Source organism: Schistocerca nitens, chromosome 8 (genome assembly GCF_023898315.1).
Source record: "Schistocerca nitens isolate TAMUIC-IGC-003100 chromosome 8, iqSchNite1.1, whole genome shotgun sequence".
Taxonomy (NCBI): Eukaryota; Metazoa; Arthropoda; class Insecta; order Orthoptera; family Acrididae; genus Schistocerca; species Schistocerca nitens.
Genome location: NC_064621.1, coordinates 78,506,953 through 78,534,027, shown reverse-complemented (window position 1 = coordinate 78,534,027; position 27,075 = coordinate 78,506,953). Strand labels below are relative to the sequence as shown.

Below are 27,075 nucleotides of genomic sequence, written 5' to 3'. Positions count from 1 at the left end.
TCCAGGCTGTCCACTACATCCGCCGCCATCGGCGGATACAGTACGTTATCTGCTCAGATTCTCTTAGCTCTCTCCTCAGTCTCCAAGCTCTTTACCCTGTGCACCCTCTGGTCCACCGGATTCAGGACTGTCTGCGCTTGCTCCATCTGGGGGGCGTCTCGGTGGTGTTCCTCTGGCTCCCGGGACACGCTGTTATCTGTGGGAATGAGGCGGCCGATATAGCGGCCAAGGCTGCAGTCTCTCTTCCTCGGCCATCTATTCAATCGCTTCCCTTCACCGATCTACGGAGCGGTTTATGTCGCAAAGTTGCTCATTTATGGCATGCGCATTGGTTAACACTTCCCAATAACAAATTGCGGGAAGTGAAAGCTCTTCCTTGCGCTTGGACTTCTTCCTCCCGAATGCGTCGTCGGGAGGAGGTGATTTTAACTAGACTCCGGATAGGGCACTGTCTTTTTAGCCATCGACATCTTTTAAGCGGCGATCCTCCCCCACTCTGTCCCCACTGCTCTCAGCTGTGGACGGTAAGACACCTTTTAATTGAATGCCCCTATTTTAATCCGTTACGCGCCCGTCTACAGCTATCACCTGATCTATCGTCGATTTTAGCAGATGACACGCGCTCAGCCGACCGCGTTCTCCAGTTTATTAGTGCTAGTGAAATGACGTCAGTCATTTGAAGCTTTTTTTGGGGACAACAAACCCCTTTCTGTAGTGGATTTTTAAGCCTTCCTTCTGCTTTTAGTTTCTCCAATTTTATGACTTTGTTCCCATTGCTGCTTGTTTTCAATTTCGTTTTTTTACTGTTTTCTAAGTTACGGGCTGGGCGCTAATGACCATAGCAGTTTTGCGCCCTAAAAAACCAAACCAACCAAATCCTGCAACTTTGCACACCGAACGGACATGGGCACTACCAAAGACGATGGTTCTTCTTTGCCGATCTCTCACGTCCTTACATTTGCCCATGTCTACATCCAATGACCGTTTAAAACATAAATGTCTCACTCGCCGCCGGCCGCTGTGACCGAGCGGTTCTAGGCGCTTCAGTCTGGAACCGCGCGACCACTACGGTCGCAGGTTCGAATCCTGTCTCGGGCATGGATGTGTGTGATGTCCTTACGTTAGTAGTTTTAAGTTCTAGGAGACTGATGACCTCAGATGTTAAGCCCCATAGTGCTCAGAGCCATTTGAATCTCACTCATCACCACTGCCTTGTCCTGACGTCTGACTGAGGGCGTGATTCGATCGATGTGTCATCTACAAAGGATTCAACGCGTGTGCAATAGGTGAATAATTTTTTATCCTGTAAGCTTACTCGAAATAGTTAATCATACTTTTCTAGGCAGTATTTCAGGGTTGTTGTTGTTGTCGTCTTCAGTCCTGAGACTGGTTTGATGCAGCTCTCCATGCTACTCTATCCTGTGCAAGCTTCTTCATCTCCCAGTACCTACTGCAACCTACATCCTTCTGAATCTGCTTAGTGTATTCATCTCTTGGTCTCCCCCTACGATTTTTACCCTCCACAATGCCCTCCAATACTAAATTGGTGATCCCTTGATGCCTCAGAACATGTCCTCCCAACCGATCCCTTCTTCTGGTCAAGTTGTGCCACAAACTCCTCTTCTCCCCAATCCTATTCAGTACCTCCTCATTAGTTATGTGATCTACCCATCTAATCTTCAGCATTCTTCTGTAGCACCACATTTCGAAAGCTTATATTCTCTTCTTGTCCAAACTATTTATCGTCCATGTTTCACTTCCATACATGGCTACACTCCATACAAATACTTTCAGAAAAGACTTCCTGACACTCAAATCTATACTCGATGTTAACAAATTTCTCTTCTTCAGAAACGCTTTCCTTGCCATTGCCAGTCTACATTTTATATCCTCTCTACTTCGACCATCATCAGTTATTTTGCTCCCCAAATAGCAAAACTCCTTTACTACTTTGTCTCATTTCCTAATCTAATGCCCTCAACATCACCAGACTTAATTTGACTACATTCCATTATCCTCATTTTGCTTTTGTTGATGTTCATCTTATATCCTCCTTTCAAGACACTATCCATTCCATTCAACAGCTCTTCCAAGTCCTTTGCTGTCTCTAACAGAATTACAATGTCATCGGCGAACCTCAAAGTTTTTATTTCTTCTCCACGGATTTTAATACCTAGTCCGAATTTTTCTTTTGTTTCCTTTACTGCTTGCTCAATATACAGATTGAATAACATCGGGGAGAGGCTACAACCCTGTCTTACTCCCTTCCCAACCACTGCTTCCCTTTCATGTCCCTCGACTCTTATAACTGCCATCTGGTTTCTGTACAAATTGTAAATAGCCTTTCGCTCCCTTTATTTTACCCCTGCCACCTTTAGAATTTGAAAGAGAGTATTCCAGTCAACATTGTCAAAAGCTTTCTGTAAGTCTACAAATGCTAGAAACGTAGGTTTGCCTTTCCTTAATCTTTCTTCTAAGATAAGACGTAAGGTCAGTATTGCCTCACGTGTTCCAGTATTTCTACGGAATCCAAACTGATCTTCCCCGAGGTCGGCTTCTACTAGTATTTTGCAGCTGTGGCTTATTAAACTGATTGTTCGGTAATTCTCACATCTGTCAACACCTGCTTTCTTTGGGATTGGAATTATTATATTCTTCTTGAAGTCTGAGGGTATTTCGCCTGTTTCATACATCTTGCTCACCAGATGGTAGTTTTGTCAGGACTGGCTCTCCCAAGGCCGTCAGTAGTTCCAATGGAATGTTGTCTACTCCGGGGGCCTTGTTTCGACTCAGGTCTTTCAGTGCTCTGTCAAACTCTTCACGCAGTATCCTATCTCCCATTTCATCTTCATCTACATCCTCTTCCATTTCCATAATATTGTCCTCAAGTACATCGCCCTTGTATAGACCCTCTATATACTCCTTCCACCTTTCTGATTTCCCTTCTTTGCTTAGAACTGGGTTGCCATCTGAGCTCTTGATATTCATACAAGTTGTTCTCTTCTCTCCAAAGTTCTCTTTAATATTCCTGTAGGCAGTATCTATCTCACCCCTAGTGAGATAAGCCTCTATATCCTTACATTTGTCCTCTAGCCATACCTGCTTAGCCATTTTGCACTTCCTGTCGATCTCATTTTTGAGACGTTTGTATTCCTTTTTGCCTGCATCATTTACTGCATTTTTACATTTTCTCCTTTCATCAATTAAATTCAATATTTCTTCTGTTACCCAAGGATTTCTACTAGTCCTCGTCCTTTTACCTACTTGATCCTCTGCTGCCTTCACTACTTCATCCCTCAAAGCTACCCATTCTTCTTCACTGTATTTCTTTCCCCCATTCCTGTCAATTGTTCCCTTATGCTCTCCCTGAAACTCTGTACAACCTCTTGGTTAGTCAGTATATCCAGGTCCCATCTCCTTAAATTCCCACCTTTTTGCAGTTTCTTCAGTTTTAATCTACAGGTCATAACCAATAGATTGTGGTCAGAGTCCACATCTGCCCCTGGAAATGTCTTAAAATTTAAAACCTTGTTCCTAAATCTCTGTCTTACCATTATATAATCTATCTGATACCTTTCAGTATCTCCAGGGTTCTTCCAGGTATACAACCTTCTTTTATGATTCTTGAACCAAGTGTTAGCTATGATTAAGTTATGCTCTGTGCAAAATTCTACAAGGCGGCTTCCTCTTTCATTTCTTAGCCCCAATCCATATTCACCTACAACGTTTCCTTCTCTCCCTTTTCCTACACTCGAATTCCAGTCACCCATGACTATTAAATTTTCGCCTCCCTTCACTTTCTGAATAATTTCTTTTATTTCATCATAAATTTCTTCAATTTCTTCGTCATCTGCAGAGCTAGTTGGCATATAAACTTGTACTACTGTAGTAGGTGTGGGCTTCGTATCTATCTTGGCCACAATAATGCGTTCACTAAGCTGTTTGTAGTAGCTTACCCGCACTCCTATTTTTTTTATTCATTATTAAACCAACTCCTGCATTACCCCTATTTGACTTTGTGTTTATAACCCTGTAGTCACCTGACCAGAAGTCTTGTTCCTCCTGCCACCGAACTTCACTAATTCCCACTATATCTAACTTCAACCTATCCATTTCCCTTTTCAAATTTTCTAACCTACCTGCCCGATTAAGGGACCTGACATTCCACGCTCCGATCCGTAGAACGCCAGTTTTCTTTCTCCTGATAACGACATCCTCAGGGTATATCTGCTAATTTATTAACCTATTACATCCAGCCGGAGTTTAACGGCAAATTTGAAAATATTCAAGCAACTTACATCATTATGTCCTGAGTCAGATGACGTCTAAGACAACCGCCGATGTTTCGACACGTTAACACGTCATTTTCAAGGCGCAAACGGTAAAGGTCGTAATTCTCTAATACGCGCTCAACGATGGAATGGTGTGAACTTTCGAAGCCCGGTGGAAAATTGCGAAAGGCGGAGATCAAACCGTAAGTTGGGAGTGTGTGCACTGACGTGCTGTGACAACGTGACAACAGTGACTCGATTACACAGCGTCCAAATCGAGATGCGAATAACGAAGTGGTGCGCTTCTGAAGGTGCAGAAGACCAATTCGTGTATCGACAGAACTGTCTTAGCGGGAACAAAGCTTCAGTGGTTACTACGATAAAGGCGAACTTCATCGCGGCCGTGTTTTTTGGCAAACAGTTACACGAAGATTTTTGATGAAAACAACGTGCTGCTTGCTTCGTCTTATGGATCAATAGATATTATTTCCGCACTGATAGTGAACTGTAGAAGAGAAACAAGAAATCAAGAAACTGAAACAGTTCTTTACTAACTCAAACCATACTCCCGTGACATACAACAATATCAGAACTGTTTTTCGTTTCCGGAACGACCTTAAAGCGCTCTGCTAGTATGCAAGTTACGTGGGAGTATAAAGGTAAGGATTCAAAGTTATGCTGCAGCTTCTGACATCGAGAAAATCGCGCCAGAAACAGCATGTATAGATCAGTAACCTCGAAATAGCAATTTAAAGGAGAGGTAGGACGTCAAACGGACCGACTTGGAACAGGAGAGTCACCACAGAACATTTTAATTTCCATTGCCTATACTTTTACAAATAAATTCAGAAATTTTCAGCGTAACCAGGAGGGATTTAGGATTCACACTCATAGTAATGGAAGTTCAGAAAAATAACTAATTTTTTTACATGTGCAATTTCAACCTTTTTTTTCTTACTATTGGCTGCATTTGTTACTATAGATACACTTTCCTTCATAAGTAAGAGAGAGTCTGCTAATAAAAGACAAACTCCTTAATGTAAAACCCTAGAATTTTGCAAATCTATTAAAAACTGTAGTAAAAATTGAGATAATTATCTATAAAATTTGAGTTTTTTCTAAACATGAAGTTTCAAATGTAACGGCTCATTCATTTGTTCATAAATTAAATAAATTCTAGAGTTCGTAGACCTGTAAGTATGGTTTGTATGCTGCGAAAAATTCTCCGGAGAATCTCTTACTTATGAAAGCTAGTGTACCTACAGCTACAAATGCAGCAAATAGCAAGTGAAAAAAGATGAAATTTCACATTTTAAAAAATTTTTGTTCTGTTTTTGAACTTCCATTGCTATGAGTGTGAGTCTTGAATCCATCCTGGTCATGCTGACAAAGTTCTATGAATTTACTTGTAAAAGTATAGACAGTGGAAATTAAAATGTCGTATGGTGCCTCTCCTGCTCCAAGTCGGCCCCTTTGGCGTCCTACCCCCCTTAGTGCGCAGAGAACCCTTATGTAGTGCATCTGATCCTTAAGAGTGAATCAACTTATCTGATTGGTGTTTCAATGACAGTAGTCTAGTTTATCTTGTAAAAGATAATCTGGGCTAATACTGCTATTTTTAGAATCTTACGACCATGGGGGTTCTTCGTAGTTTGCTGTAGTAGTGTAGTCATAGTATAAATGCACGTGTGTGGATCCATACTCTCCCAGGCTGAAGTCGATCTGCTTGGCAATTGTTACTGCGCATGTCAATGCAACTAACTGTGACAACGCGGTGACGGTACTGTTCCATGTTATTAATTTCGACAGCCAAACGCTTAGTGGGTTAGCCACTCCTGCAGTCTACATGGAGGGACCAGTGAGTAAAAGAAAAATGTAACACCGGCATGTGGTTGATCGGGGGAGGCGGAAAACAAAAGGAATGGGAATGTAAGCTTCGGCCACAAAACTGTGCCAGTCAGTACGCACGACATGTACCAGTGCGGTGGCCGGACGAATGCGAACGAGCTGTTGGCTCACCCAGAGCTGGAGAGTAGCGCAAAATGAAATTAACTTAAGGGGAGCCGGAGGTGGTCAAATCCAAAAAATTACGATTTTTTTTGCTACCGAAAATTAATTGGAACATTCCTCTTTAATGTAAACTTTGAATTATTGTTCTACTCACCCTAGAAGTGGAGTTATTACCATTTTCCCCCACGCCTGCAGAGGAAATGGGCGGCCGCTGAATGCATCTAACACCCTCTCGTGACTTCCTGGCGAACTGCTTGGAATTTTCTCGGCCTGTTACGCATACAGCGCCTTATGTTACGCATACAGCGAGTGTGCAAGGGTTGGCTACATTGTTTTCTGTGACAAATGAAGCGCTATGAGGCTCAAACAAACTTTGGGTTCAAGTAAGCTCAGTGATGGAAAGACAATAGGAGGGAGAGACAGGTTTACTGATGAGGTGACTGAACGTCTACAGAGATACTATGGGTATGCTATAAGGCAAAATACTAGTAATGTTAGTGACATGCGAAAAACAGTGTGGGCATTGTTCCTTCATACTGCCTCTTCCAATGAATACCCTCAACACAGCCTGTGCCCAAAAGATTCCTGGTCCAAATATAATGCAAAAAAGGACTATGATCACAAACATGGTTTGCCAGCAGCTGTGATAAATGGAGTAAAACCAATTTTTCATGACTTAGCACAGCCAGAATTGTTACACAGTGTCCACACGGAAAGACGCAGAATCCTAATGAGAGCGTAAACAATTTGATTTGGAAAGTGATTCCTAAAAGGGTGTTTGTAAGCATAAAAACACTGCACTTTGGCATTTATGATGCAATAGCAACCTACAACCAAGGGAACAGTGTGAGGTGTGAAGTTCTGAAGGCATTAGGATTTACAGCTGGGGTGAACACTGTACGAGCACTAAGAAATATTGACAGAGAAAGGACAAGAGGAGTAGAAAGAAGAGAAAGGCATATGAAGTATGATGGAACAACAGTCCAGAAAAGAAGACAGAAGAGGAAGCCTTTGGAGGATGAAGAAAAAGACCCTGATAATCCATCCTATAGTGCAGGAATTTATTGAGAAACTTTGATAGCCATTTGCAGTAAATTAGAATTTTTCGAATATAAGGAACATTTTCTCAAAATCCACTCAAGCTAGAGAGATGAAATTTTTATACAGCACTCCTAGTGGTCAAACTTACATTGTAACACAGCCATTTGGCAATATGTTCAGTAGTTTCATTTCAGTTTAGTTATAAAGCAATTATTTGTAAAAAAAATTTGGGTCATTAATAAAAAAAATAATACTCCAAAATCCCTCTGTCATAACTGCAATACTAAACCACTCTATATGTAAAAAAAATCAAATTTTATTTGGTAGTTTATTCATAAATGTTCCTCAAACTTAGTGATTTTAACATGGGCAGCATAGGCACCTCCGGGTCCCCTTAAGGGTATAACTCGATTACTGAATCGATACCGTTCGTAGCATTGGCCACTCAAATCGTAATGCAATCGACAGCAGATTATACGAACTGAATGGAAAGAGTGCCGGACATTCGGATGACAGTAGTTTGTAATGTATTAAGTCCGAGTAGGTAAATGGTAATACGAGTCAATTAAAACTGTTGCTAGTTGTTGGTAACGAAGTGGGAGGACGTTTTTTATGCCCGTTGGTGTCAGAGCGAGCGTTCAGCGCCAAAGAGACCACCGGAGCAATATCTCATCGCTCTTCTTTCTTCTCTAGTTCTTGTTAAGCGAAGATGGTGTTTTGAAGAAATCCACGCACGACTGTTTCGAGTAACCTCGTGTAACTCAGCTACTTTTGAAGCCCTACTCGTTCACCGGCACTGTCCGCACCAAGCAGTGACAAGTCACTGTACTCAGATTTCAGATGAAAAAGGTTCACGTCTCCTTGCAACCCGCCAGATCTATGTTTTGCATGGTGTTCATAAATCGCCTAAGGGGACTTGGACGTCATGAGGGCCCAAGACATGGAATTGTTTTATTTAATAAAATTTTATGGTTCTTCCTGATATCAAAAATATATACGAGTACTTAATGTATAATACCCCATCATACCGAGCGAGGTGGCGCAGTGGTTAGCACACTGGACTCGCATTCGGGAGGACGACGGTTCAATCCCGCGTCCGGCCATCCTGATTTAGGTTTTCCGTGATTTCCCTAAATCACTCCAGGCAAATGCCGGGATGGTTCCTTTGAAAGGGCACGGCCGACTTCCTTTCCTAGTCCGATGAGACCGATGACCTCGCTGTTCGGTCTCTTCCCCCAAGCCCGCATCTCGTGGTCGTGCGGTAGCGTTCTCGCTTCCCACGCCCGGGTTCCCGGGTTCGATTCCCGGCGGGGTCAGGTATTTTCTCTGCCTCGTGATGGCTGGGTGTTGTGTGCTGTCCTTAGGTTAGTTAGGTTTAAGTAGTTCTAAGTTCTAGGGGACTTATGACCACAGCAGTTGAGTCCCATAGTGCTCAGAGCCATTTGAACCATCTTCCCCCAAACAATCCAATCCAATCCAACCTCATCATAACCGTGATTAAATGCTTTCTAAGGCAGATGCGGAAAGTCAGTGCCTAGCTGTCACACTACTTTCAAACAAAACTTTGCCTATGATGTCTTGTTATTTAATTTTTGCGCCTCTATTTCCATAGCAACTTGTTTGTGTAACATACTTGAAGGACATATCGACTGTACTGTGAGCAAGGGTTTATTCCGATCGATCTTTCTGTCGATACAAGTAGATTATTTGGGTTTACTTGTGTTTTTCGTGTGGGTACGAGTGTTAAACTTGTTTTTTTTTTTTTTTTTAACTGCGTCTTTCAAACATTTTACATCGTAAAATGCCAAAAATGAAGTTTAATTGCAGTCGTAAGCTTTACAGTAATCAACACAAGCTTGTTGTTGAAACTCGTAAAAATGAAGATATTGTTGGGCCGCAGCGAAGTGAGATTGGGCCTAAAAGTTCGCCAGGTAGTGTTTCGCAAATTGAAACATCTTACCAAACAAGTTGTTGGTGTCAGAAATAGGGAAAATCTGTTACATTTTAATTAATAAGTGGAAGTTTTTCGAACTACTGTTCTCTGTTGCTAAATGTAAATGCTTTAATACTGAAAAATCTCTTAAATTTAGTAAGGACATAAGAGAAGAGATCTAGTCAGAAAAATTTTAGTGGAATTTCAAATGTATAAAGTAACGAAATGTACTATGACATCGCCCGTAACATGCAGAGAATATAGTGAAGTGAATAGTCGCCTTGCTCATGCCATGAGGTGTAATGTAAAGGGGGAAAAAACAGTCCAGATGTTCTGTGCTATGAGGACCAGCGCGTGTCAAATTTGAGGGGTGTTAAGAACGTTTGCATGATGCCCTAACAGAAGTCAGTGAGGCATCCATGCAGAGGGCAGCGAAAGAAACCGTAGATATTTGTCAATCTACTGATACTGTAGCTGCATTGGGTGGTTCCTGGCAGGAGATCGGTCATACATCGCCGAATAGAGCTGTCACAGTTACCTCTTTAGATAGAGGCAAGGTGCTGGACTGTGAATGTCACAAAACGCTGCCAAGGTTTTACCAATAACGTAACTGAAAACAAATGTGACAAAAACTTCAAAGGTTTCAGTGGCAATGTTGAAAGCAAGAGCAGTGTCTATTTTTAGTAGGTCAATGTCAATTGCTAGACCTGGTGTGCAACACGCTCACTACCTTGACGCCGGCCGGAGTGGCCGACCGGTTAAAGGCGCTACAGTCTGGAACCGCACGACCGCTACGGTCGCAGGTTCGAATCCTGCCTCGGGCATGGATGTGTGTGATGTCCTTAGGTTAGTTAGGTTTAAGTAGTTCTAAGTTCTAGGGGACTTATGACCACAGCAGTTGAGTCCCATAGTGCTCAGAGCCATTTGAACCATTTCACTACCTTGACGACTCTAAAGCTCCAGTAGTGTTGTGGCTCCTAAAACGATATGGTGAAACTTAGATTAGAACGGTGGAATGTGTAGGACATGTGAGGAGGGAATGGGGGTAAGACATAGGAAACTCTGGAAGTACATAACAGGAAGTCTGATGGCAAGTTAGTTGGTAGACAAGGCAGACTCACCAAATAACGAATAAAAAAACCTGATGGTCAATCCATCAGGAGAAACAACGAAAATGACACTGAGATGGCAAAAGCAGTTTGGTCAACTCTGTTTCACAGAATATCCTCTGATGATCATACACAGCACGGCCTCTGTCCAAAGGAAAACACATGCAGCAAGTATAATAGGAGTGAAGCAACTGGACAGAAACATGCACATGCACACCCGTTGCCAGGAACTGTTATGGTACAACTAAAGCCAATAGTAGTGATCGTTCAGATTCTAAACTCATGAAAAAATGTTAACTTGGCAAAAAACAGAATCCGAATGAAAGATTCAGTAGTTGCATTTGGGAGCACTTGCCAAAAACTGTGTTTGTCGGCATGTCAGCTTTTTAGATTGGTATGATGGACGCTATAATATGTGTTCATGATGGAGTAACAAGCAGTTAAAACCATGAGCAGACTAGGCATAAAAACTGGTGACATGAAAAGTGCGCTGCTACGAGTGGATAGGTAATTTTTGTAAGTGAAACTTAAAAAGCTGCTGAAAGCATGACAAAGAAGGCGAATATAACAAAGAAAAGAAAGTAAAATGAAGAAGGGCATTCAGAATCAACAAGATTATGGTGCTGGAATGTTTTGACATGCTACCACTGGGAAGAAAATGACATACAAATGTGTCGTTTCAGTTTCTCATAACCAAAGTTTTTGCATGCTTAGGCACCTTTATCTCATCCAGCATTAAGCCTGCAAAAATGAAATTTTGCATGGAATAATAGTAGCGTGCTTACTTACACAGTGAACCATATTATTCAACAATATATTATTTTAAGCCTGAGCATGTTACATCTCCTTAAATTATTAGGAGAGGAAAAACACAAAATATCAAATTGGTAAATATTCCTGGTTTGCTGTTTCAACAAGTTAATAACTGAAGGAAAAAAATTGTTTTTACCTTTTGTTTTTTAAAAGTTTGGAAGTACAGTGTACCTAAAATAAAAATAACACGTAATTCAGCGTGTAACACAGATATGAATATTCACTCCACCATATGTTCCACAGTTTTTGTTTCACATGGAAGTCACAATATACCAATTATTTGGTTAAAGTTTTATTCCAGTATCTACAGAAGTTCTTCAGTCATTAGATTTCAAAATACCAGTAAACATTGCAGGCCTCGACGTCCAGGCCCAGGCAAATACCTTGATGGTTCCTTTGAAGAAGACACGACTGATTACATTCTCTAGCGTTCCCAATCCGTGCCTCTGCTCCACCACAAATGAACTCGTTCTAGACTGGGCGTTACACCAGAACCTTCCCCTGACATTGACAGTGGTCTATGGCCGGTCGTGAGATGTCAACGGCGAAAGCGAGAGCCAAAGTGAATGTGAAGCTAGCAGTAAAAGCTAGAGCTGTCAAGGAAAACACCGGCGATAACTGATAACCGACCACTGTGTCGCGTCACAGACAGATAATTGCGCCTGCGACGACGCAAAAAGGCGAGAGAAGTTGTATTTAAACTGGAGGAAACTTCCCAAATCACTATTGTTAAAAGTGAGCCGCTATGCCTGTGTGCCGTGAAAAGTAATTACAAAGTTAAATGGAACAACGTCGACTCCAGAACTGATTATCATAATAACAGCTGCAAAGTCTGTTGTGCAGTCTGCTGAGAAAATAGCGTTGTATTCACACTTGCATATGGCTTCATAGTTCTTTAATGTGTGAAGTGAACACACTGTCGGCTTGCAGGGTACGTACATTTTCGTACAGGCACTATGAACCACATGCAAGCATCTACGAGCTCTTATTGTATTAATAGATTCAGTACTGCATTACTTATTGCTCATGCATTTGTTTAGGATCACGGAATTCTGCTGTATCTATGTTATTGCTAACACTCGCAGATAATGCGACAGGTATAAACTTCTGAAGAAGGGCACTAGGTGCCCGAAAACGGTTAAGAAATTAAATTTCTTTTACGCAACTGGTTGCAGATTATTTCAGTGTATACAACTACAGCTGCTGAGGATGGATAAAAACTAAAAATATGTGCGTAACTATCACCATCGAGCGAGTAAAATACTACTGCAGCCTTAACGACAGTGAATTTGTGGTCAACACTGACAAAATTACTAGGAAAATGGTACGTCAAAGACTCAACACGATCTCACGATCAGATATATTGGATATGTACAAAAGCTAACAAAGAACACGACGAAATCAAGAGTAGTCCACGGAATTGTTCGGAACCCAACGCAGTGGTTCACGAGAGGACTGTGTAATAAGATTCTAATAGGCAACAGTTTCACGTCTATGGTTTAACCCCGACTCTTCTAAAATAGGTAAGCAAATTTCGTAGAACAGATATCCGTTATTGTGGATATAGAGAAGTGGAGCACATTAGCAACATACTTTTTGTGTGCCCAATACGGAGCGCTAAGACAGACAATCTTTTTTCGTGGCTACGCAGGTCACGTGTCAAAATCCTTTACGGAAAACATTCTTTTACCAAAAGACTTAAGTTTCGTAACAACTCGTTTAATTTCCCAGTGATGTAAATCATTCCATATAGTGTCATATTTGTACAACTTAACGGGAGATTCCACTAGCGATAAACATGGTGTGTATTGTATAACAGTACAAATGACACAGTCATGATGTAGGTTGACGTCTGTTTTCAGTACTTTTTTTCGGTTCTTCCACTATAGCAAAATCTGCTTCTCAGTATGACACGTAAAGTATATTAGGACACAGTCGGACAACTGCATCATCTTGTTTCATCGTCATCTCCTTCACTACAGAGCTAAAACACTATAACTGGCCAAAGCAAGACTGAATGCCACCTGGCTCCGTTGTGAACGTGGTGTCTGAGAGTATACGAGGTGAGGCAGCGAAAACGGGCCATCCCAAATATTTCAGAACGGATCAATATATCGGATTGTTGTTTCCACCAAGTGATAGTGGACCATATGGCGAATTTCCTGACGTTCGCAGGTAGAATTTATCGTATACGAGGGGCCTTTGAAAAGTCCATGCAAAAATAAAAACTACTTACGTGTTTGGGGTAAACCTTTTTCATATTTCGACGGTCTTCTTTTAGACTTATACACTTCGTCCAACGCTGTTCTGATTTGTTGATCCCTTCCGAATAATAGGAACTGTCAAAGTCTGCAAAAACAGCTATAAGTTGCTGCAATCACCACCTCGTTTGAATAAAATCTTCGTCCTGCCAACCATTTCTTCAAATTGAAGAACAAATAGTAGTCAGAGGGAGCCAAGTCTGGAGAACAGGGGGGGGGGGGGGGGGGGAGAGACGTGAAACGTGTTGGAATCCTATTTCCATTAATTTTGCGATTACAACTGCTGAGGTGTGTGGTGGTGCACTGTCGTGGTGGAAAAATACTTTTTTGCGGTCCAATCGTCGGCGTTTTTCTTGCAGCTCTGTTTTCAAACTGTTCAATAACGATGAATAATATGCACAGGTGATACTTTTACATTTTTTTCAGATAGTCGATGAGGATTATCCCTTGCGAATCCCAAAAGACAGTTGCCATAACCTTTGCAGCCGAAGGAATGGTCTTCGCCTTTTTTTGCTGCACATTCTCCCTTGGTAACTCATTGTTTAGATTGTTGTTTGGTCTCAGGAGTATAGTAATGTATCCATGTTTCATCCACAGTGACGAAACGACGCTTAGTCACGCGGATTCTTCCTGAACAGCTGCAAACCATACTTGCAACACTTCACACGATTCCGTTTTTGGTCAAGCGTGAGCAATCGCTGAACGCATCTTGCCGATAGCTTTCTCATTTCCAAATTTTTGTGCAAAATATTAGTACCCGTTCATTCGAGATTCCTACAGCACTAGCAATGTCACACATGTTAACTCTTCTGTCATCCATCACCATATCATGAATTTTATCAATGATTTATGGAGTCGTAACCTCCACAGGATGTCTAGAACGTTCAGCATTACTTGTGCCCATATGGCCACTATGAAAATTTTGAAACCATTTATAAACTGTTCTAATCGAAGGTTCAGAGTCACCGTCATGTTTTTCAAGCTTCTCTTTAGTCTCCTGAGGCGTTTTGCCTTTCATAAAGTAATGTTTAATCACCACACGAAATTCTTCTTCGTCCATTTTTTGACAAACACTGGGCTTCCTTGATTCACACGAATGCCAAACACAAAGAAATAGACCAATATGGCTCATACTTGGTGTGCGTTCTTTCCAAAGATGCTACTAACTAAACGTGACCTCGATACGCGCCGGTGGTGCCATCTCTCCGACTTCGCCCGGACTTTTCAAACCGGCCCTCGTATAGTCGCCAAATTTCGACACCATTTTTTTTTGATGAAATTACAGTATGTACTTTTTCTGTGCATTCGAAAGAAGCTTCTAAGACAAAATGACGTACATGACATGTATGTGGCTCAATCAAATAGTATCAAGATAACTTGCCGTAACCAGTGTCACGCCGTCAGAAGATGAGATTCCACAAATATCTGCCCTATTATACCAAGTGTAAGCAAACACGTAACTCACGTACACTTCCTGAGTTTACTAACACGGCTGCCATACGAAGTGCCGCAAATGATGACGTTAAGCATTACGACACGTTGGAAAGTGATTCTGGAGAAACATTACTGTACGTTGCATTTCATCATCGGCAGCACAAGCCCGTGTTGTAAGGCGTTTCTTCGAGAGTCACTAGTGTTTCCTTGAAGATCTCTTTGTTTTATTTTGCACCACAGAGGGAAGTGTAGAAGTATTAAGTTTGGTGAGTGTGCAGACCATTTTGAGTTTCCTGAATGGCAGTCTCCAAATGTTCTCTTAGGAGGGTCTCTCATTACATGAGCAGAATGGGAGGGACACCCGTCATGTTTGAACCACACTGGTTGTCATATGTCCAGTGGGATGGGATGTCTTCCTGTAACGATCGCAGCAGCATGTCTTAGTTACTGGAGATACTTGAGTATTTCCATTCCCATTGTACGGTTCTTTATAAACACGCATCAAACGTTGATAGACCAAGAGGGTTGTTTTTATCCACTTCTTTGAGTCAGTGTGAACTTTCAACGGACGATTAATGCGTATTGCGAAGATTGACTTGCTGACGGTTTGTAAACGATGATTCTCCTTAAAAATTTTCCATAGATATGACGCATCGCTTTCTAGTTTTCGTAGATAACATCGAAGAATTGTAACCAGTTTTGGAAGCCATCGTTATGAAACCCTAGAAGCAGCGAAATGTGTAGAACATTAAATGTGGTGGTAGGCACTGTTCGCAGAACATTCGCTTGGTTGATCCGTCTTGTACTTCCGAGATGCTTCTTAGTGACATTTTCACTGTGTTAATGCCGGTAACATGTTACTTTCCTTTCTTTCGTCTGTTGCTCTTCTTTCTACTTGAAGTACTTTACCCCCCACTTCTAGAACTTCTTTTAATAACGTTTGCAAAGACAGACAGTGAACACACTTCAGCACACAACAGCACTTCTGCTCTAATACTTTGTCGGCATCCGACATAAACGATATTCACTTTTTTGACTGTCGTGTATATTGTGAATGTCTCAACAGATTTCGAGCAGTTATCTGATCGTTACAACAGCAGAACACATCATGTGCACAAGTGAACTCAAGAATCACACTTCAGTTAGATGTCTGCTTACGTTTGGTATAACAGGGGAGACGTTTGTGGAACTACTTCTCCTGACAGCGGGCCAATGTTTTGCGCTGCTGTTATCTTGATACTGTTTAAATCAAGCACCGTACATGTCACGTCGTTGGTATTATGTTAGAAGCACCTTTCAAATGGCACATTATCCTACGCAGAGAAAGTTCACCCTGGCGTCATTCCATGTGAAATCGCATGATTTCGGAACATTTTCGTGCTCGACCATCAACGATGTCGACAAAATTTTATGTGAACATTCGCACATGTTTAACGTTCGTCGAAGCAATACTGGCTGAAATGGTCACTTTCACTCCATGCGCGACATTGCGAGGTGCGACTGTGAATTTCTGGTGAATTTGGGCTGGTATATCTCGAAGAATATTTTGTTGGAAGAAATTAAATTTTGTCATCCTTTATAACGTGCCGCGTTCTCTAAAGAATAACAATGAAAAGAATTTTACGAGGCATATTCAGCGTGAAATTTTCACACCAAGGCGTCCGAAAAGATCGGCGCCCAAAAAATTTCCATTTCACGGCTGAAGATATAATGATCGCGAAACATGGCATGTAGTAACCTAACAACACGCGGGTCTCAAATATAAAGTTTCATTTATGTACCACTTCGCAATACTAAATTAAGGGCAAAGTTAAATATTTTGTAAAAAGGTAAACATCAGATATTTTCCACCTGATTTTGCAAAAAGCTGTTTCCTATAAAACTTTTCAAAATGACCTCGTTAGAAAGACTACAGTTAAAAAAAGTTTATTTTTTTATCCAACGTGGGCTAACAAAGCAAGATAATTCGAATCAAACTTGGGCGCGAAAATCGCTGCTTGAAAACAACGTAAAATTTGGGAGTAAACCCATGATGATGAACGCGAAAATATGCAATATCTCGGTAGAACAAGGATGTGCAATAGAAAATTTCATTCATCTTCTACTTTCCTATGATCTACAAATTCATGGAAAATGTCGCGATTTTTGTGAAAAGGCGAGAACAGTGTATATTACACACTTCTTTTTCAAATACCATTTTCTATTAAAGTTTAAAAACAAGCCTCATCCGGAAAAAAACCTGCTTTAAGCCCCCGCAAAACAGTGAGCTTAATTTTCAACATGGGGTAACAATGCTACATAAGTTGAGGTGAACTAGTCGGAAAAATCGCGCTGCGAATAAAGCTTTTATTTTTGGTTTCGTATGTCTCCTAAAGCCATGATAAACGTGAACCTTTGGACACTACAACTTACAAGGGGAGACCACAACGTTGGGATCACAGATTTACTTCAAACTTTGTACGCCTTCAGTAGGCCATTAAAACAACATAATGTGCTAGTATGTGTATGTGCGTTGGTGCCAGTCGTTAGGGTTCGTGGTGGTTAAGTAATTAACATTCCAGCTTCATAAGATGAACGTGTATAAAGCGACGGTTGGACCCCTGCCCAAACTTTATTAATTTATTTTTTCCATCAATGGTCACATTATTTAATTTTTGACGTTTGAGAGGTAATAAAATTAAAAAAGAAACACGTGTATTTGAATGAAGTTTCAATTTATGTTTTCCATATGCGTATGGCAAATACCATGCTACAATGTGTGATAACGAGAGCACATCCTACGACTAATTGTACACTACTCATGTCTTCTGGTGCAGTGTGACTTACGATATTACTGATCGTGAATAATGTCATTCGCATCATTATTTATCGAATTTTGACTTGAGTTTTCCAAGCCTGTCTCTCGGCCTTGAAAATTTAATTACAAATAGTAAATGGTCAAATAACATATGAAATTCACAACAACTTCACGAAAATTCAAGTGGGTTTTTTTCATTACATTACCTCTGTTTCATATAAATTAAATAATGTCACCAGTGATGAAAAAAATAGATTAAAAAGGAAGTGGCAGCTGGATTCAAACCCTGGACCCGCTTGCTCACCGCAAACCTAATGGCTTTTGTTTTTTAATTTAATTTTGCTCCTTATTGTTAGTTGCATTTGTTTCGGTGGATGCACTATGACACCCACTAAAGTTCATCGTTGATCCATTCACTCAGTTTTCTTTATTACAGAGGGCAGCTGACTCTCTGACCGAACACGCTGAGCTACCGTGCCGGCATCCGCTTGCCCACAATGGCTTCTTACGAAGGATAACATTGCACAGATACATCAGTTATATAATAGACACGTAAAACTTCTACATCTACATACATACTCCGCAATCCACCATACGGTGCGTGGCGGAGGTTACCTTGTACCACAACTAGCATCTTCTCTCCCACTCCCAAACAGAACGACCGAAAAATGACTGCCTGTACGAGTCCTAAACTCTCGTATGTTATCTTTGTGGTCTTTCCGCGAAATGTAAGTTGGCGGCAGTAAAATTGTACAGCAGTCAGCCTCAAATGCTGGTTCTCTAAATTTCCTCAGTATCGATTCACGAAAAGAACGCCTCCTTTCCTCCAGAGACTCCCACCCGAGTTCCTGAAGCATTTCCGTGACACTCGCGTGATGATCAAACCTACCAGTAACAAATCTAGCAGCCCGCCTCTGAATTTCTTCTATATCCTCCCTCAATCCGACCTGATAGGGATCCCAAACGCTCGAGCAGTACTCAAGAATAGGTAGTATTAGTGTTTTATAAGCGGTCTCCTTTACAGATGAACCACATCTTCCCAAAATTCTACCAATGAACCGAAGACGACTATCCGCCTTCCCCACAACTGCCATTACATGCTTATCCCACTTCATATCGCTCTGCAATGTTACGCCCAAATATTTAATCGACGTGACTGTGTCAAGCGCTACACTAATAGAGTATTCAAAAATTACGGGATTGTTTTTCATATTCATCTGCATTAATTTACATTTATCTATATTTAGAGTTAGCTGCCATTCTTTACACCAATCACAAATCCTGTCCAAGTCATCTTGTATCCTCCTACAGTCACTCAACGACGACACCTTCCCGTACACCACAGCGTCATCAGCAAACAGCCGCACATTGCCATCCACCCTATCCAACAGATCATTTATGTAGATAGAAAACAACAGCGGACCTACCACACTTCCGTGGGGCACTCCAGATGATACCCTCACCTCCGATGAACACTCATCATCGAGGACAACGTACTGGGTTCTATTACTTACGAATTCTTCGAACCACTCACATATTTAGGAACCTATCCCACGTGCTCGTACCTTAGTTAGGAGTCTCCAGTGGGGTACCGAGTCAAACGCTTTCCGGAAGTCAAGGAATATGGCATCCGTCTTAGTTCCCTTGAGTTTTCTCGGAATTGCCAGGTATGTATACCTTACTACGTGCACATTACGTTGTGTTAATGGTCTACTAAAGGTGTACAAAGTCTGAAGTAAATCCGTGATCCCAATGTCGCAGCCTCCCGTTGTTCGTAACACAAGGTTTTTCCACATAAAATGTCATTCACGTACTATTTTCTAAATTTCTGCAAACTCAGTTCAAAGCTGATTTTGGTAAGAAATTAAAAAAATAAATCACGATCAATTTGCTTTTAGAACAGCTGTTTTACGTACATAATTTCAGACTAATCGTAATTGGAAAGAGGCTAATTTCCAATTGCCTATCAAAGTCGTTGGGTCCAAACGATACATATCGAACGTGCGATCGGAAATCGATCATGCGACTCCGGTGGCGGGCGTTATGAGTATGTTTGCATTGGTCACTACAGCAACGACAAAATAAGAGCGTTACAAAAATACTTGTAATTGCAAATGAGACGACTTACCTTATTCGACATAGGTATTGTCACGAGATAGTCCATTACGGTGTTCTGGATGGATGATTTGGAAGAATCGAACCGTGTATTCTTCTTGATATTCGTTCGTTTTCCGCACTGACGCAATGAGATTGTAACGGTATTTCAGCATCGAAACTGTTCTTAAAAGTTAACACACTTTGCACCACCACAGTCTACACAGTCCCTTCTTTCCTCGTCCGGTAGTACTCCATATCTGCGACAAAAAGTCGAACAACTTTCTACGCTTGCTAAACATGGAATTAGATTCTTCCACGTGAGAGAAGAAAAGCCAAGAACGCCAGACATTCCACTCACTAACGACATAAATCGTCTGGGTTTCCCTAGCAACTCACAAATAATTTAGAGCAAGTAAGGGAACGACGAAAAGCAGACAAAATGACGATCAAAAATAATTGAGCACAACGCCCGCCACCGGAGTCGCATGACCGATTTCAGATCGCACGATCGATATGTATCGTCTGGATCGAAAGACTTCGATAGCAGAATATAACGTTCGATTATCGAATGTGCGCTAACAGTACCTGAAAGTGACAGACAAACATGAGGGATTTTATCGTGGCACCAAGCAACGTCGCACCAACGTGTTGTCCGTGTTTCTTTGCGTGTGGTTTTTATTTTTAAACTGACAAAACTGATGCGAATGCGGCTCCCAGTGGGGACCGGCAGAGCTCTTACGTAGCGACTGGTCCTCCTGCAGCAGCCAGCTGTCAGAATCCGCCAGGAAGCCGTGGTGCATGAGGACGGGCTCCCCCGGCGCGCTGCAGTTCTTGCCGCGCGGGATGCGGAACATCCTGAGGACGTAGCCGTCCTGGCTGACCGACTCGTGCCGCTCCACCGTGTAGCCGCGCTTCTCGATCAGTCCGGGCTGCACAAAGAGAAATGGAAACCAAATTGCACACTCGGTGCTAAAATTTGGAACAGAAGTGATCCAGCTTATACAATCGCACGAAACAGGTGTCTCAACTGTATAAATGGCCATGTCTTCCGAAAAACCAAGTACACTACTTGCCATTAAAATTTCTACACCACGAAGATGACGTGCTACAGACGCGAAATTTAAACGACAGCAAGAAGATGCTGTGATATGCAAATGATTAGCTTTTCAGAGCATTCACACAAGGTTGGCGCCGGTGGCGACACCTACAACGTGCTGACATGACGAAAGTTTCCTACCGATTTCTCATACATACAGTTGACCGGCGTTACCTGGTGAAACGTTGTTGCGATGCCTCGTGTAAGGAGGAGAAATGCGTACCATCACGTTTCCGACTTTGATAAAGGTAGGATTGTAGCCTATCGGATTGCGGTTTATCGTATCGCGACATTGCAGCTGGCTTTAGTCGAGATCCAATGACAGTTAGCAGAATATGGAATCGGTGGGTTCAGGAGGGTAATACGGAACGCCGTGTTGGATCCCAATGGTCTCGTATCACTAGCAGTCGAGATGACAGGCATCTTATCCGCATGGCTGTAACGGATCGTGCAGCCACGTCTCGATCCCTGAGTCAACAGATGGAGACGTTTGCAAGACAACAACCATCTGCACGAACAGTTCGACGTTTGAAGCAGCACGGACTATCAGCTCGGAGACCATGGCTGCGGTTACCCTTGACGCTGCATCACAGACAGGAGCGCCTGCTATGGCGTACTCAACGACGAACCTGGGCGCACGAACGGCAAAACGTAATTTTTTCGGATGAATCCAGGTTCTGTTTACAGCATCATGATGGTCGCATCCGTGTTTGGCGACATCGCGGTGAACGCACATTGGAAGCGTTTATTCGTCATCGCCATACTGGCGTATCATCCTGCGTGATGGTATGGGGTGCCATTTGTTACACGTCTCGGTCACCTCTTGTTCGCATTGACGGCACTTTGAACAGTGGACGTTACATTTCAGATGTGTTACGACCCGTGGCTCTACGCTTCATTCGATCCCTGCGAAACCCTACATTTCAGCAGGATATTGCACGACCGCATGTTGCAGGTCCTTTACGGGCCTTTCTGGATACAGAAAATGTTCGACTGCTGGTCTGGCCAGCACATTCTCCAGATCTCTCACCAATTGAAAACTTCCGGTCAATGGTGGCCGAGCAACTGGCTCTTCACAATACGGCAGTCACTACTCTTGATGAACTGTGGTATCGCGTTGAAGCTGCATGGGCAGCTGTACCTGTACACGCCATCCAAGATCTGTTTGTTTCAATGCCCAGGCGTATCAAGGCCGCTATTACGGCCAGAGATGGTTGTTCTGGGTACTGATTTCTCAGGATCTATGCATCCAAATTGCGTGAAAATATAATCACATGTCAGTTCTAGTATAATATAACTGTCCAATGAATACCCGTTTATCATCTGCATTTCTTCTTGGTGTAGCAATTTTAATGGGCAGTAGTGTATAAACTACACGAATTTTACATGACGTTTCCTCGAACGAATCACTTCCTTCTTTAAAAAGACGCTTAATTTTTCTCTTCGTCCATTACCTTTTTAGCTCCGTAATGTGCCTTTCTGTCATCAGATATAGGCGCTAGCGCAGAGGTGCTTTATCCATGATGCATAGCTTTGCGACCGAACTCAAGAGTCCGTAACAAACACAACGCACCACGGAAAGGAATACTCTGACGTAAAAGTAATTTTGGGCAGACCCAAAGGAAGTGCTACAGGTGGCCCATAGTAAATACTAAGCTTTCAGTTGGCCAGCGCGCTAACATTAGGTGTGCTCGACGCATCTGCCACTTCTAATCGGGCTGTATATTATGCCATCCAGTGTAGCGTGGAATTTGACCAGTGCAGGTGCGTACTGAGGCAGTGGACGAGTTGTGTCGTGCTGGTTGTTGCCTTGATGGAGCCACCATTTCCGTGTTTTAGACAGAGATACGGTACCCAGATGAGCAAAACAATGGTGTGAAACGGGCTCTATAATCAGTGAGAAGCATAACAGACCTGAAATGACAGTACGAACGCAGGAATATATCTGACAATTTTGTGCAGCTCTGCAACGAAGTTCGAAGCCTGCTGCTATTGGTGGGCCATACACATTGGATAAAAGCGAAACGGGGAGATTTATTCATTTATTTATTTATTTCTCAACCTGATGCCTGTTATTACAGCCAGTCGTACATTGTGTGATTTTACATGTTGTACTATACAAATTCAGTTTTACGCCAGCGATAAAAAAATGTCTGTCTCAAAATTTCGTCCAGCGAGTACATCCGGCAAAAAAAGGATGTTAAACATCTGACAACTCTGTAACCACAAGTCAGGTAACTACTTCTGTCAGCACATTGCAACTGTGCAGTACAGTTGGTGCAGTTGGTAGAGTTTTGGGGTAGCATGCAGGAGGTCGACGGTTCGATCCTGCGTTAAGGCATATGCTTTCTATTTGGTAAATGTAGTCCAGGCGGTAAGAAATGGTGTATATTACAGTATGAAGTGTCAGAATGAAATCAGCAAATAATAATAATAAAAAAAAATACAGTCACACCAGGATCGAACCCCTGCTTGCTAACCCAAAACTCTATCCGTTGCACCAGCTACACAGCACAATTAATTTGTGCTGACAGAGATAGTTACCATACATGTGGTTCCAGTGTTGCCAGATTGCCACTCTCTAACGTTCTTTTTCTGCCGGATTTACTCGCTGGACGAAATTTTGTGACATTTTTTTAGAGCTGGCTTGTGAGGAATCGCGCTGCGAAGCCCGAGTGGGCGAATTTCGCCTCACCCTGTATATGCACAGTTTTGTATAAACTTGTTGCTAACTTACATAATGATAATAAGTAAGATATATAATAGGTTTTGACGTATTTAAAAAAAAAATAAAAGTGTATTTGATGGAAGAAACAACAGATGGCAACTTGACTTAGGTGCTATATGACATTTCCTCCCTTTGTATCTTCTGATTGATTTACAAATGTCATTGTCACCTGCTTGGCAAAATTATGAGCCACACACATGTGATGCAGCGAAAGAAGAAGAAATCTCACACCTTCAGATAGCGTTACTTCCTATGAAATGGTATAACAAACAGCTACGCAGAGAGTTATAATTTCATATTGATTCGATTTAGTGTTGTAGAACCTTCACTTACTTTTGCTATGTTTGAATGTTTATCTTTCTTCATTTCCTGTGTGCGATACTGCATCCGATTCCGTGTCAGCGTTAGAGTGTGTGTCGTTTACTGTGTATTGCTGACCTGTCCGATGTGGAGCCTGTCTTATTCTAGCGTATGGCCTATCCCGTTTGTATGCCGCATGTAGTGTTAGCGATACTTCATCTGTGGTGTTGTTCGTAGAGTTCCACTAATCTTGCCTGCGTATTAACTGCTCTGTGTTCTGGTTTCCTAAACTCGGTCTTGTGTGTCCAAGAACATCGCAGATACGCACTGTGTGTTCAGGTGTGCCATTCTCACCACAGGCGCAAGTGTAAGCCTGTTTCAAGCCAAACCTGTGGAGATGCACAGGATACGGGCCACGGCCTGTGAGAAAGTGCACCATGCCGCGTGCTGGATTTATAATCAGAAGGGGCTTCTTCGACATTGTATTTCTCGCACACAGCGGCCACGTGTTCACATCTGTGATGGCGGGGAGCCATGTAGCCTCAAGCCTAAAGCCGCCCTCTCTGTTGAAGTTAATGTTATTTTTGACGACCATTCCCCTTCTCTTGCTCCTCTCGCCTCCCTTCTCTCCAATGACGGTGGTCCACCAATAGCAGCAGGAAGAATTTTAACCAATAAATCTTCTCCAACATAATTAATGAGACCGATTTTTTATCTGCCAAGGCTGTCATTTTTTCCAAACAACAGTATTGCTCCCTACAAAGCAGATCCCTTCGGCAGCTGCACACCGACTTAGTCGTTGTTCCCAGTCGTGGTAGAAGCGCTGAAAGGCTTCGACTGATAGGACCTTTGACATGAAGGTGACATTTTTTTTTAATGTTCTCCAGCAACCCGAAATGATGCCGTTTAAAGACATTCTTCAATTTCTGGAAAAGCAGAAAGCCACAAGGAATCAGGTCAAGTGAATAGGGGGCTGTAGAATAAGAGGAATTCCTGTTGAGGTCAAAAATTATGTGGTGAAAGTGACCGTGTGATACGGGGCGTTGACACGATGTAACATCGACTTGTCTGCAATTTCCGGTCTCATTCAATTTTTTTCTCAGCGTCTCAAGGACATCTTTGTACAGTACTTGGTTGAAAGTTTATCCTGCAAGAATAAATTCATTATGCACAATATCCCTACCGTATAACAAGCAAATCAGCATTGTTTTGATCTTTGGTGTGCTTATTCAAGCTTTCTTCTGTCAGGGAGAAGTCTCAGTGTGCCAATCCTCGTTTTTCCGCTTCATCAGGATCCTACTAAAAAAATCCTGGATTCATCACCTGTGATCACAAGAATGAACCATTGATGCTCATGGGCAATAACCCTCTCAACAAGAGCAATACACACATAGATTGTCCATACGCTCGCTCCATTGTGAGGTTTTTCGGCACCATACTGGGACAATCCTTTCGCATGTGCGAATCTTCGGTCAACATTTGATGTATGGGGAAAGTGGCTAAGTTTGGGTCAACGGAAGCGTGCGATTTCTCCCTTCTGCTTTGACCCGTGCCGTAAGGGTGCTGTGGTGTGTGACGTGTTTTTGGGACGGCCGACCTACTTTGCAGCGCGGAAATTTGTTGGTGGTAAGTAATTGTTTTTTTTTTGGGTCTGTTTTTCTCGAGTTGTAGTGGTTTGTGTATTAAATGTGTTTTAATTTACGTAGGGGTGTTTGACTTTTGAATTTTTGAGGTGTTGTGGTTTTGTTTTTTGGTAGGTGTGTGTGTGTGTTGGTTTTTTCTTATCAATAGTTATTGTTGACCTACATAGATCAAGGGGAATGACCGATTCCATTTTTGTGGCTTTACATGTAGGTATTGGTGTTTTGGTATCGTCAGCTGTGGCCAAGGCAGATGTCTGATTGCAGTTTTGGTACTCTCTGTAGGCGTTGGTGTTTTGGTTTCGTCAGCTGTGCTGTCAAAGCAGAAAGGTGGAATCGGACGCTTCCGTTGACCCCTAAGTTTAAAAGGTTGTTCAAATTTAACACGTCACTTATCATCTTTATTACTAGACGCTGTTCTGATCTCACAAGAGCGCGCACATGTTCGACGTTTCGTCTGTTTTTGAAACTGATGGTCTCCCTGAGCGAACCACGCGGATCAGAAAAGTGGTTAGCACACTGGACTCGCATTCGAGAGGACGACGGTTCAAACCCGTGTACGGCCAACCTGATTTAGGTTTCCCGCGATTTACCTAAATCGCTTCAGGCAAATGGCAGGATGGTTTCTTCGACAGGACACGGCTGCTTTTCTTCTCCATCCTCCCCCAATCCAAGCTTCTACTCCGATGACCTCGTTGTCGATGGGACGTTAAACACCAATCTCCTCTTTCTGCTCCATTTCTGCTTCATTTTCAACGACTTGTCGGCCTTCCAAAAAGATTTGTGACAGCGAGAAACTTGTGCTCTTGATAGGGCATGTTCCCTATAGGTCTGTTTCAACTTATCAAAAATCACACTCGTGGATTCACCAATTTTCACACGAACCGTGATGGCATAGCGTTGCTCTAAATCCCGCTGTTCAATTTTCTTTATACACGACGAAAACACAGAATCACTGATGTAATCTGAAAAATCAAGTGATGGCTGAACGGAGATGAAATTTAGGCTGAGCATCTGGAACGGATGAACACACCGGTCTACACATGTGGAACAACACAGCGTTGCCAGGTCGCTAGCCGTGTTGCCAGTCTCGTTACTTTCCTCCCGCACCTCAGAAGCGTGGGAAAAATCCCTACATATCCAATGACGATAGCCTACCAGTGGCAACCAAAGGAATTGTACCCGATACTCCCATTCTGAGAAAGCGATACTGGTCTCTGACAGTTCCTGCAGAACGTTCATCTTGTCTTCAAGTCGCTGAGACAGAAACAGTGGCTGATAGATAGACAGAGGTTAGTCTTCAAAACAGAACAGTGAATAGAATTTTCGTGTACGGGCAGAGACTGGCTGCTTTGGGATTTAACTGCGTATGATTAGTTTGGATCTGTTCTTCGAATAGTACATCAAGACACAAGATTACCTTTCTTCCGACTTTAGTTCAGAAAACATTATTCAGTTTTTGATCATGGAACTGTAATCAACGCAGGACAGAAAGGCTGAACCTGCATCTTAACATTACTCTAGCCAATGTTATCAAAGTTGGGT

The 27,075-nt window shown here is 42.3% G+C and overlaps 1 protein-coding gene across 1 annotated transcript in view; it reads right to left on the bottom strand.

Annotated features, from left to right (window-relative positions):
• The window catches only part of LOC126198765 (lipase 3-like), a 154,943-nt gene that overhangs the window by 112,238 nt on the left and 15,630 nt on the right, over positions 1-27,075 (bottom strand). The window contains exon 2 of the mRNA XM_049935323.1: positions 20,506-20,695. Within this exon, the coding sequence (XP_049791280.1) occupies positions 20,506-20,695 (190 nt within the window). The remainder of the gene's footprint in view (positions 1-20,505; positions 20,696-27,075) is intronic.